The sequence below is a fragment of the Syngnathus leptorhynchus genome, chromosome 12 (assembly GCF_054491065.1).
Source record: "Syngnathus leptorhynchus isolate UIUO chromosome 12, UIUO_Slep, whole genome shotgun sequence".
In the NCBI taxonomy this organism is placed as follows: domain Eukaryota; kingdom Metazoa; phylum Chordata; class Actinopteri; order Syngnathiformes; family Syngnathidae; genus Syngnathus; species Syngnathus leptorhynchus.
The window spans coordinates 3,738,500-3,752,082 of NC_141206.1; the positions used below are offsets into that span (position 1 = coordinate 3,738,500).

The window sequence follows — 13,583 nt, forward strand, 5'->3', positions numbered from 1 at the left end:
GACCAAACACTGGCAATAATTTACTTTAGGAGGTGGAAACAACCAGTATGTTTTTATTGAGTCCAAGAAAATTGCAACTTTTGTTAAAATGACTTATTTCAGTCTCTACCCTACTTGCATTATGTCCATGCAAATGTGTAATGTGACTCTTCATGACATTGAAAAGGAATAATAGCAAACAAAACTGCATGGTTTATATAAAATATGAAGAAGAAATAGAGTGGTACAATATAATTATGCAAGATCATTTAGTTCACTTTGACAAATTCCAAAAGGCTTTCAAATATTTGCAATGATCTACATAAATATAGTTAAGTGGGACTTATTTAGCTAATCCATCTTGAATAACAAAAAAAAAACAATGCTTTGTGGTCATACTTTGTGGGCTTTTGAAATGATGGCAGACCCTCCAAAGTCATACAACTAGGAGGTTAATCAAGCTTTATGGGCAATATATTTATTTAAATCCTCACAGAAAGGTCAAACTATCATGATGTAATGGCTTTCAACCTCAAAAGTATATTTGTATTATGTTATATTTAATTTTTGTGCTGTTTTTTTTTTTTTGTGTGGTGCCATAATAACTTTGCACCGAAAAAAGAAATGGGGATTATTCAACAACATTTAACAAGAACGGAAGTGTTGACTTGTTTCGCTTAATTGTAGTCCATATTGGAGGTTCCACATATCGTAATGTCAAAAACAGATCAAAGTGTATTTATATTAACCACTATGTCTTTTAGAGCAGTGGTGGAGTGATGTTTCATAAATGTGTCTGGTCATACATATATTGGCTCATCTGGATTCACAGTCAACTTCATTGAGGATCTCAAATTGATATTTGGCACACTTCAGAGCAGCCATGGAACAAAGGTTCATGCTCCGAGTCTTCTGGATTCTGGTCAGCATGAGACAAAACTTGTACGTCTCAACTTGGGGACACTCCCGAGCAGCTATGCAACCGCATTTCTTAGATGCTGAAAAGACATTGAGGACAATGTGAATTTGTTTTTATTCTTTCATTCCGAAAGTGTGCGCATAAAGTCACGCTTACTTGAACAGCTCTCCCATTCATAACACGTGTCAAGATCACATGACTCCTTGACAGAACTCTTTGAGGCAAACTTGGCGCGGAACCTGGCCCATTCCAGTTCATCCGGATCCACGGTATTGCAAGTACTTTCGCTGACAAAGAAAAGCGGATCGCCATGGCAACGGCCGGTGTGGAAGGAGCAGATGGACATCGGCACAGTGACGTTGATGTCAGTGTTCAAGATACAGAGAGTCTCCGGTTCGGATCTGGGTGGGCGTACATACATATACATTACATACACACACATTACTGTATGTATAATGTACAAAATGAGATGTTTATTGCAAAAAAAAAACAACGTACAGGCAGTTCTCACGCTGTAAACAGACGCATTGAGAGCCTTGACGATTCTGACCTGGACCACACTGATTGTCAGGTTCAAAAGGTTCCACTAGAAAGTAACAAAAGACGGCTTTGTTTTTTTGTGGAAAAGAAACATCACTTCTAGACGATGTTAGACAAAATAGTTTTCTTTGACACATTAAAATGTAAAACTCGGTGCATGTACCATCAGTGCAGTGCAATCCTGCAGGTAATGGAGGTTCCCAAGTCAGACTGTTGCTGCACTTGTAGAAGCCTCGAGGCAAAGGCAACAAACCCGCCTCAACACAGTTCAAACCCACTGAATCACCCACTTTGTACTCTTCTTTGCTGGGGAAAAGCGTCATGTCATCAGGAATATCAGGGGGGAGACATATCTTCCCTAAAAGTAGAGGAGAATGTGCAGTAATGAAGACAGACAGAGTATTATTAGGGCAACTTATTCTAAGAATCGTAAACCCACTGAGGCAGCTTCCTTTTGATTGACTCCATGTCCCGTCAGGCAGACAATTTATGAACTGGAGACCCTCCCGGTCAAATCCTGTGAAGCACTTGAACTCTTCATCCTCTCCAAAATTATAGTACTGCTTTGCTTTCTGGATACAAAACATAGGGTTTAAGAGACAGCAGATGCCCATCATTTTTCTTTTCAATCATAGACTTTATGACCAAGCATTACACTTTTCAATTCATGAGTGGATGCAATTTTCAGATTATAAAAAAAAAAATTAAGAGTTGGCATGAATGATATCTATCGCCTTTACCCTGAGCAAGCTGTTGACAGGCGGCTTCGGCCTGGGACAACCCTGCACACCGGGAGGAAGCTCATCTCTCCATCCCGTGGTGAAGTCATCATCATTTTCACACGTTTCATGTCTGGACACAAGAACATGAATGAAACATTGTAAAATGACTATCATTTGTAGGAAAGATGACAGTTTGCACTTTTTATCATTTTCCTACTGTTTAAAAAGTGAGATGTGACATGATTCCTCATCCCTGTCAGGACCCTCGCACGGTTGGCCCCCTTTCAAGGGGGCAGGGTTGTCACACCTCCTTCTACGATGTCTCTTCATGAAAGCTCCACAGCGACTCCAAGATCCCCAACAGCTCCAGGAACCATCTACCACCTCTGTGACATTCAATGCAACCACAACATCTAGAGCCTTAGACTTCAACTTCAGAGTTAGGAAAGCCCTCTGATTCTTCTTCTCCTCATTGGAAAGTGTGCCGAAGGAGGTCTTTAAAATATTCTCCACCTTATGTGTAGGATAATGCATCTGGTCATGTGTATCCTGCTGTTTTTTTTGTGGTACCTGAAGTGTAGTCAGGAGCTCGCTGCTCACAGTTGGGCCCAAAAGTACCGGTCTGGCAGACACACTTGCACTCTGTTCCAGAGAGAAAAGCTCTGCCATTGTTGGGACAGGGAGCACATTTGCAGGTGTCAAACTCTTGCAAGTACTGCAGCAAAGCTTTCTTCAGTTGCCTCCTCTTTGTGGCTGCACAGGGGATCCCTCGCACAAGATCAACAATTGGCTCCACCTGGATAACCACAAGTTGTTCCTTTGTTTTGTCAACTTATTTTCCACCAATTAAATTCAATACATTCCATGCATTTGAGTATTTTCAATTTAACCTTGAAATCGACCACAGCTGGATTATCGAGGACAGATTTAACCCAGTTTTTGTAGGAATGTTGATCAGGAGCAGGGCCTTGCCTATCCCAGGCCAGAGATGCTGCCTCTCTGGTTCGTCCGCCTCTCACTGCCGAGTAAGACTTCTCTGCAGCCTGAATGTATGAGCCTGGCCCAGAGGATAAAAAAAAGCAAATTTATGCTAACTATTACTCTTATATTTATTGTTGTGGTGTGGTATTGAACCTTGATATTTTTGACTCATTTTGCTCTCAGAACACATCGGTAGAGCCCTCTGTTGAGCCAGGACGATTGCCCATTTGGTCTCTTGGCCCAGACAGCCTTTGACATGCTCCTCTGTTTCACCTGTTAGAGAGACATTGCATGTATTAGTATTTTTCAAATTAAGTTGACATTCCTTGTTACGGTTCTAACATTTGATCTAATAAGCGAATACGTAGTTTTGATCATGCCAAGAAGACGCTACAGCACAAAAGATCCCCAGTGTTCTGCACAATCATTTCCAAGAATAATGCTGTTTTGATAGTATATTGCTTTATAAGACAATTTACAGTCTTCTCTCGTTTAGAATTGCAACCATACGATACTGAAAGTGAAACCATTTACCTACATGTTTTGCAAAGTTTTGTGCAAGCGTGCATGTGGGAAGGTACCATCCCTGTTGAATTGATGTAATATACCTTATCATAAAATATTTAATCTTATTGTCAATTCATATTAGCCACAATTAATGCATGTCTACTCTATATTGGGCATAAAACTGATTCTTGCTTATTTATTTATATGTATTTTAGACAAATTTCTAGTGACAGGTAAATGAAGCTTCATGAAGCAATTGTGAGTTTTTGTTTTACTTTTCTAGACAGTACTCTTGGTTAAAGAGCAATGGTGCACGTTACTTTATCTGCTTCTCAAAAGAGTGACAGCTAGAGGAGTCAAAAATATATCACAAATGCTTTATGAAGCTTCATTTGTCCAATATCCAGGTTATGACAGAGAACACAAGTTTGCAATAATCTTTAGACACAGCAGCCTTTTAACACAATGTGCCGAAAGGTTCAAGAAGAGCTACAAGTTAATCGACCAACTTAAACGGGTATTTTAACCTGAAGTAGGATTTTGTTTGTTGTGCTCTCGGGTCATGGTACCTGAACTGGTTAGCTCCTCTCGGTTGTACTGGTAGAGCAGGTCATAGAGGCCTCCGAGTGTCCCTGAGCTGTAGTAGTGTGTTCCAAAGCGTTGAAAGATGTTTCTGTAGAGGGCATAGTTGTATTCAAGAGGAAGAGCATGGAGGAACTTGAGGAAAGGCCCAGATAAAACCAAATCGCTTGGGTCCCGCACTTTGAATGTGGAAATGGGCAGAATTTGGTGCACCCGAACAAAAGTGGAATCCTAACACGAGAAAAGATCAGGTTTACTATACAGGTATGTCAACCTGAGAGCATCAGTTGACTTCAGCAAAAAGATATGAGGAGAATATATGATAGCGGAGTTAGTGATGTCATTGGTGGTCGAGTCGTTCTGACGCTAAATATTTGCATCTGCATTTTTTTTTTGCTCACTCACAGTTTTCTTTGAAGCCTCAAATGCATCCTTTGATTTCATATGTGACGTCAAAAAAGGGAAAATACAAAAGATCTTTTTTTCCCTCTCCTCTTCAGTGGAAATGGAGGTCTTCACATCAATGGACTCAGAGTGCACAGGGGTGGGATTCGCGGTGAAGTCTTCGATCACACCAACCTTTATGACCGAAATAACAATGTGAATTCATGACACCGTTGTCCATTGAATTCTTTTTCAGAGAGTATACTAAAATTATTTATTTTGTTTTTGCCTTATAACCTATTTCCTTCTTAGCAGAACTTTAGACTCTCCATTTATAAAAATTGCACTTAACACATAGTAGACATTTGACACAAAAGATATAAAGAGTCTTAACAGGCAATATATACTGATAATTAAGTCTCCAGTTGGCTAAATAAAAATGCAAAGTATATTTTTATTATTATTATTGTTATGATTATCAAAATTTCCAACGATGACTTGTGGTAAATACAATGAAACCCATTATTGCCGTTCCAATGCATTTGGACAAGACTGTAGTTTATGTTACCTTAATTTCAAAGCTCTCAAAGTTGTGAGGTATCCGATGATAAAGCAGTGTGCTTTGAGGCCTCTTGATGATGCAACTTCCTCCCATAAACATGTTGTCCAGGACTGCCCCCCGCGGTTCATTTGCCAATGCATCAAACCTATAAACCAATATATCAGTGAGTTGGTAAATCTGGAAAGGTTTGAATTGAATATTCAGCTTTTTTCCACCTACCCCAACCAAGAGGGTTCAAATATTTCAGTCTTCAATGAAACTAACGTGCATGTTTTGGAATGTGAGAGCAATGCAAGTTACTGTGTTCAACTGATATTCAAGCATTTTATGGGGCACAACAGGAAGGAATGCAAGAACAAGTCAAAGTAATCGGAGGAGTGATGCTTTATCTTACCCATTCCCCACCAAGTCAGCACCAGGAGCCACTCTCTTATCAGCTGGACATACAACTTTGAAGTCATCACAGTCCCTCTCATCAGAGTTATCGTCACAGTCGTTTTGTTTGTTGCAAGTTAGTGTAACATTAATGCAACGTCCTGAATCAGAAAGGGGAGATTTAAGAAGTAATGTGACCAAAATTCTGTTCATTAAAGGGTTGCAATGCTTTTATAATTGTATTATGTTTTTACTTTTCAGTTAATTTTGTTGTTTTTATAGAGTGGGTGTCTTCATTTTTATTTATTTCTATTTTTTCATCAAAACTCTTTGTTTTAATTTATCTTTTGATCACTTTTAGTTTCACTTTTAGCAAAACGACAGCAAACAACTTTTTGTCTGTACAGCAAACAATGATACAGAAATTTAAAAAAAAAGAACTAAACCTTGAAAGCACAAATAAAAAAAATAAGGAACATGTTCATTATAATTTTAGTTATTCTAGTTTTATTTTTTGAAAGCAATGATTTCTATTTTCTATATTGAACAAACATTTAGTTTCAATTTTGGTTTTGTTATTTTGTCCATTTTTGTCAACTATTTTGTCAATTATTAAAAACCATGTTCACTAATTTTTTTTAGTTTCATGTTTTTAAAGGACTTATTTTTATTTAATTTATTGAACAAAAATGTTTCAATTTTGGTTTTGTTATTTCATTCATATTTGTCAACTTTTATAATATTGGTAAATATAAGACACAATAATGTAAATACAATACAGCAATCCAAAACAAGCAGACACTTGCATGACAATACATTCATTATGAAATGTTGTTATTTCAATTACTCAAGTGGAGGATACTGGTTGAATAAACCTGCCATCACAACAGAAAGCGCACTGCCTTTACCATTGTCACATTTAAAGTTGTCTCTGCAGTCGACTGGTGGCAACTTGCACTCTGTGGCAGGATAACAGGGCCTCTCCTCCATCAGCTCCACACTGCATGGTTCACCACCAAACTGGGAGGGTGTCTGGATAGCCCTGGTCCGTAACTATGACACCAGAAATAGAAAGGCCAATCACGCCAGCAGCAATATACAGTATTTTTTGAAAAGAGAGAAACAATTACAAGAATATTTATTGTTATATTTTATTTGTTATATACTCACATTTTCCGTACAATGTATATTTGTGATAGTTAATTGATTTGTATGGATTGAAATGATTCGACAACTGAAATGTACTGAGTGTCTTGTACTGGTTTTGCAATGTGTCTTGCCTGTTTCTTGGCACAAGATGAGCAGTCAGACCAGGGCCCAAATTCTGTCAGCAGGCAATTTATGGGACAAGCCTGCACATTACAAGCCCTTCTGTCATGTTTCTCACACAGCTGATGACAGCTGCTCTTCCAGTAGTAATCATCATATTGAAATGTTCTATTAAATGGATATGAACAAAACAAATATTCTTCATCAGAATCCATGGTCCACCAATTTTGACCTGTTTTACCTATGTCTGCTCTGTGTGCCCTGGTTGCATGTTTGGGAACAAGAAGACCAGGAGCCCCATGGGTAGCGATCACAGAAACAAGATAGACCGGTAGTTATCAAACTGAGGAGATGGAGGAGCAGAAATAAACCTGTGTAGTCCATCAGGAGGTTTCCCAGAAAGACCCTGAAGGAGATGAAGGAAGGTTATAAAATGTTCTCGTGATTTTCTGAAATGCTATTTTAAAAATCTATCAGGAGCATCAACAATAATGATTACTATTACGAACTACTAGATATTGAAATATATCAAATATCATGAAGCTCTAATATTTGGAATTTCTTATTGAATTGAATAGAGCCAATAATGATGGCAGACATGTACAAATGATACAACAATCAATATTATTTCATTTGCTGCTAAATAAATTAAAAACTGTTGCATTGAGCTATTAACTATAATTATTAATTTAATTATATAATTACAATGAACGATAATTTTCCACTACATGTGTCTGCATGCATTGTTCAAAGAGAATTTTTTAACGTTATGCAGGAACAACACAAAACAGAAATTGATTAAATAATGTGACTCACCACAGACAGTGTTGCCTTCTTAGTCAATATCTGTTGAGTTTGGGATGTTGTATGCACTGCAGGCAGAACTGAATGTGAACTGAAGTCTGTGTTGACAGGTATTTATAAATAAAACTTGCCTCTGGAATTACTCCAGAAAGCCTTGGATCAACTTTTCTGTGCAGCATTCCCAGAAACTTGCAAACAGGCGAGAATTTTTCGATAACAAAATTCTGAACACGAAGTAACATAAACCATTTGTCCCGCCTCACCCTAAAATTACGGGAAGTTAAACGCTGAGGAGTTTCCCATCTGCAAGATATGCTCCAGATGTGTTGTGTTCAATCTTGATGCTTTCATATTCAGAGATAAGAAAACTTTTTCCCCCTGCAATTTCACAATCTTACGGTCCTTCAAAACTCATCATTTATGACAAGAGTTACACAAACTCTTAAAAGTGCAAATAAATAAATGAATAAATAAATACATACATACATACATACATACATACATACATACATGCATGCATGCATACATACACACACACACACACACACACACACACACACACACACACACACACACACACATACATACATACATACATACATACATACATACATACATGTATGCATGCATGCATGCATGCATGCATGCATACATACATACATACATACATACATACATACATACATACATACATACATACATACATAAATAAATAACCACCTGACTGGATAGAAAACTTTATTCACATTATAAAATTAAGCTGTACATACATAGCAGTTGCTTGTCTACATAGAAGGACACTAACTACACAATACATGCCATGATAAAAAAAATACACATGAAAAGAAAAGTTCCACATAAACACAAACTTTACAAATGACCATACAATACATTGCATTTACATTCAATGGAGAAACAACCAGTATAACAGATCAATGTTATGAGTGAATTTTGTCTTGAGCTGGAATTGTGTTCAGTCTATTTTGAGGCTGGGAGCCGTTCCCCTTCCCAAAAGTAGGAAAGCTGAAAAAGACATTGTTTGGCATGCTGTTTATCAAAACAACTCCAATGATCAATTCCCTCATGCATAATGGAAAACTATCATGACGCACTTAAATCTCCATTCATGAATACTGACAATTATCACTTGGGGTCTGGGGAAAGAATATAAACTTTAAGATGAGGCCAGTTTTGTCTTAGATTGGGGTGGCTGAGAAATTTTCTTTTATTTCACTAGATAATCTGATCTTCAACAACCGATGGAAAGGAAAACAGTGAGATGATCTCACTGAGATCATTCAAATGAAATATCATGCGAGTAAATCTTGCAGTTTGAGACATGTCATAGTCGACTGAAAAGCACCGAGCAACCAGTACAGCCATGTATCAACACTATAAGGGGGAAATCAAAGACGAACAACATCTACAAAGAAAAACACATATCAAATATTATCTGCAATTCCCATTCAGCCTCTCTAAAACAAAACACATAATCGGAACCAGTTGTGTGTATGCAACATAACACCAATACGCTATTTTGTCCACAGTGTGTACCTACTGTGAACCAAACACTGTGCTGTGTATTGTGACACACATTATGACAGGATATAAGCACAGCGAGAAAACCAAAACAATGATAATGCTTGTGCATAGCCCAAATATATACAATTTAATTCAATATACTGTATATGTTGAAAACTCAACGATAACCTCCTAGAAATAGAACTAAAGGCTAAGAGGCTGATGGAATCTAAATAGTACAGTTTGTGTAAAGAAATAGAATAATTAGTCGTTAAATGCTCGAGGAATGTCCACTGACCAGGGACAGCAGTTTACTTTATAAGGATAAAAGAATAACCAAACGTTTTGATGTACAGTACATAATGAATGGAGTTCAGACTGTTAACCGGATACCATGCAGCAGAGTCCAGGGAAGCGTCTCTTCCTTTGGCGGACCAGCGGATGTGGAGTCAGATTCAACAAGCTGCTGTCGTCTGTGACACACAACGCTCACGTTCAAACATTACACGACAGTGATACTTTAGAAGATCCATCATTTTGTTTTCTTAAATGTTCGGTGAGTTGCAAATGTGAGTAGTTGTTCCTCTACCATGGAGATAGAAAACATGATTTATTTATTTATTTATTTATTTATTTATTTATTTATTTATTTATTTATTTATTCATTTATTTATTTATTTATTTTTATTTATTTATTTTTATTTATTTATTTATTTTTATTTATTTATTTATTTATTTATTGATTTATTTAAAATGTGCGATTCACAAAAAATTTGAACATTGTGACCTTTAACCTGTACAACTGAAAAATTTCACAAGGGTTAGTAAAAATAAACAAATCAGATACGGTGGTTGTACAAATGTGCATACCCTTTTGTAACTTGTGGAATGTGGCTGCATTCTGAGTAAACCAATTACATTTAAACCCATGTTAAATGGGAAGAATGGCAACAATGGTTGATTGTGACAAAGTACTGTAGCTTGTGTATATTTTATCCGATGGTCTAAAATAGTCTTTTGCGCTGTATCAGGAGCCACCGTCAATCTTTCACAAGGCTGAACTACGATATTTATATGGTACAACAATCACCATACAATGCATAAAATACACGATAGTTTGAAATTTCTCCAGAAATTGTTAAAATAGTAATTGTAAAAATCAAATTTTAGTTGTTACACACCTTGATTTTTCAGTGGCAAAGGCATCGTGTCCCTGAGTTTGCTGAGCAGATTTCTCATCTCCTGCATATCTCTGCCAAATCAAATAAAACCCCTTTCAGGATTTTTTTCTCTCATTTCGTCCTACGAATCAACCAGTTGAGTCTCTCTGAAAAGTCAGCATACCTCTCTATGTTTTCAATATGGACTCCCACCAGCCACGGATCATGAGGGTAGTCAATGGGTGAGGAGGAGCGATCCTCCAGGATGGGAACATCAGAACTTTCGTCCACCCTGAAGTCCATCTTCGGCTCTGAGTCGGTTCCTTGAGGGCCAAACCCAAAATGATCAATGAATAGTGTTTTATTCCTGAAATTGGTTTATAGTATAAGTGCATAGTTCTACTTTTGTGAGTTTGTATTATGGGACATCATCTGGCTTGTGATGTGATGTCGCTGTGTGCTATATAGTGCTGGTACTTTTTCTGTGAAGCTGCAGCACCCCCAGCAGGCACATGGACTTTAGCATCTCCGTGATGAACATCTCCAGGCAACACTGCAGCTGGATGAAGAGCCGACATATCTCTGGGTGGATCTCTCCATCCTCTCGACTTCATCGGTAGGTGACAAGGGAAAAGTGGGAATTTATGACGGGCATGCAGTCGGTGAAACATGGGATGCGTAAACTAATCTCTAAACAAATAACAATTGAAACTCAATAATAATCCTTAAATGGAAAATTCCTGTACAGATAATATACGTAGAATATGGCTTGGTGCAAATCAATAAAAGAGAACATTACTTGAACTTGGACTGACATTCATGAGGCTGTGACCTCTGGCTTATACATGTGTATGTAGAGTATGATGATTCATTAGTTGAACAAATGCAATGGATGTAAAATTAGAATACAAAACACATGGCCTATTTTGCGGCCAACAGTTGACACTAATTAGGGACTACTTGAATATGTTGAGAGTGTGTGTGTGTGTCCTAAGAGACGGGTAAACTCAAAAGATCAATTCTGATTCACCCAAAGATTTGATGTGTTCGGGGGTCTCATCATAGGACATAATTCTCTACAATGAGATCACTATTGGGTAATATGTTAATTAAAGGTTGGCTGGGGCAGCTCAACACTTCTGAGATTCAAGGTTCAAATGTTGACTCTAGGCGTCTTGTGTGGATTTCATCAGACAATTTGGACAATCTTAAATAATAAAAAAAAAAATGTCTGGAAACGATTTCTCAATTATAGAATTATAGAATAATTAATATATAATTAATATTAATATATAATAATTATAATTATAATAATATATAATTATAGATAATTATAATTATATTATAAGGCAATTAATCTGATGCGTTGATTCATTTTAATACCGCCACTGGTGACCAATCCATTTATGCATCTCACTCAATTTTATTCGGGATTGGCTTCAGTTTACCTGTGTGACCTTAACAAGGCCAAGTATTATTAAAAATGGATCGATATTCAGGGGTTGATAGTAATAATACTTTTCGACGACAGAAATAAAAACATATGTAATCTGCCAATCGGGTTCTCGGCATACCACTATGCAATCCAAAATCCACGATATAGTCATTCTGCAGTTTCATTTTGTGTCTATAAAACGAGGATAACCGTGCCATAATAACAAACGCAAATACCATCTTTGTTCTTTTAAATGGAGAAGTTAGGGATGTGACAGCCCTTGCTTACCCAGACACAGCAATCAGGGCGAGGTCTTGGTGCGCAATCCGAGCCATGGAGCATCCTTTAGCTCGCGTGTAGTGCATTTGAGCCCGCAGAGATGGGCAGTCGGCTGACATCTCACCGACAGAAATGACCTGTTCTCTGTACAGCGCCACCAGGGTGTTGAATTCCTGCACAGTCTGAACAAAAAATAATCGCTTTGACGTTTTCCTCCCAGGCTGTTTACGTGCTTTGGTGTTTTTTTTTGCAAACGAATGGCAACAATGTCTGTTGCACTCGCACACCCTGAAATGAGCCCAGGCGAGAAAACATTTTTTTTTTTTTTGCTGTGGCCCAAACTCACCATCCTGCTTCCGTCCACGGTGCTCTCCCGTTGCTCCAAATCCGTCTGCGCCCCTCTCGTGATGGGCAAGACGCTGCCTGCAGATCTGGGGCGCTTTTTCCGCCCGCACGGTGCAGAACTCATGCATGCAGAGAGCGCCCGTCTTCCTCTGGAGATTTGCTGTGTCCTCTCAGCAGAGCACAAAGACGACAAACCGGTTCGGATACCGCAGAGAAGCGCACTTAACGTTTGGAGCCCCGGCTGAGGCGAATAGATTGGCCCCGGATGAGCACAACGTCGAGGGGCGGAAGGACCGCCAGCAGCTCCCTCTGCATCCCCCAGCCGAGGAGAGTCACCTTCAGCCGCTCGTGAAGGCCGGGGGGGGGGGGGCTCCGACGTCTTCCGCCTCACGCTCACGTGTGAGGAGGGAAACAAGTCGTCACCCTACCGCCTGACAATGTTAACCCATCATATACCACACAGATCAGTTGCTCATCTGCCTATTTTTGCAGTCTGCCTTACAATACACGAGTTAGGCTTTCTTATTGGTTTTATATCAGGGGTGTCAAACTCTTTTTTTTTTATTCGCGGTCCGCATTATAGTCATAGCTTCTCTCAAAGAGCCATTATGACTGTCAACCCAAATCAATATATGAGCACCTCATATTATATACAGTAAAAGCTACCAAACAAACAGACAAACAACTCGTTTTCAAGTCAGACGAGAAAGAACTGGTCAAATATCAAAAAGATATTCAAAATGAAGACAATTTGGAATTCTAGTAATGACACACGAATTTGATGCACAAATTGTCTTGGCCCGCCACATCATTTCTTGGCCCTGGGCCTTGAGTTTGACACCTGTGTTTTAGATTCTCCAATATTAGTACCATCCTAATTAAGTTAAGTAAGTCAAATCACTTGGGCACATTTAAATGTACTAAATTTAGTACAGTTTCAGGTGTGATGATATTTTTAGTCAAAAGCCGGCCCATGAGATGACTAAAAATGTTACTGCTTAACTCATGTTCCAGAAAAACATTTGATTAATCAGAATGCTGTGTTTGGACTAGTTGGGCTGCACGAAGTGAAGGTGGTTTTGAAGTGCCCACTTTACAGTGGTTGACTACGTCATGCACAAGTGGAGATCATTCTTGTTCTATTTTACACACATCCACATTAACTCCACCATATTGCACAATTCCATTTTTGTTTATGCTTTTGATTACCAATTTCTAA

The 13,583-nt window shown here is 38.3% G+C and overlaps 2 protein-coding genes across 2 annotated transcripts; both read right to left on the reverse strand.

Annotated features, from left to right (window-relative positions):
* Positions 1-19: 19 nt before the first annotated feature.
* On the reverse strand, positions 20-7,705 carry c6.2 (complement component 6, duplicate 2). Its single transcript, XM_085927036.1, has 18 exons — positions 7,637-7,705; positions 7,062-7,226; positions 6,832-6,988; positions 6,460-6,604; positions 5,571-5,712; positions 5,183-5,321; positions 4,636-4,809; positions 4,218-4,461; positions 3,295-3,414; positions 3,051-3,217; positions 2,731-2,956; positions 2,378-2,546; positions 2,179-2,290; positions 1,878-2,010; positions 1,602-1,796; positions 1,397-1,484; positions 1,055-1,299; positions 20-977 (listed from the first exon to the last, which is right to left on the reverse strand). The coding sequence occupies exons 2-18, from the start codon at positions 7,202-7,204 to the stop codon at positions 796-798; spliced, it is 2,781 nt and encodes a 926-aa protein (XP_085783162.1). The 5' UTR covers positions 7,205-7,226; positions 7,637-7,705; the 3' UTR covers positions 20-795.
* A 643-nt stretch (positions 7,706-8,348) lies between these two features.
* Positions 8,349-12,653, reverse strand: LOC147047884 (regulator of G protein signaling 7-binding protein B-like). The gene is made up of 6 exons (XM_085927045.1): positions 12,366-12,653; positions 12,029-12,201; positions 10,783-10,913; positions 10,490-10,628; positions 10,327-10,397; positions 8,349-9,618 (listed from the first exon to the last, which is right to left on the reverse strand). Exons 1-6 carry the CDS (start codon positions 12,486-12,488, stop codon positions 9,527-9,529), a joined length of 729 nt encoding a protein of 242 aa, XP_085783171.1. The 5' UTR covers positions 12,489-12,653; the 3' UTR covers positions 8,349-9,526.
* Between the last annotated feature and the right edge of the window lie 930 nt (positions 12,654-13,583).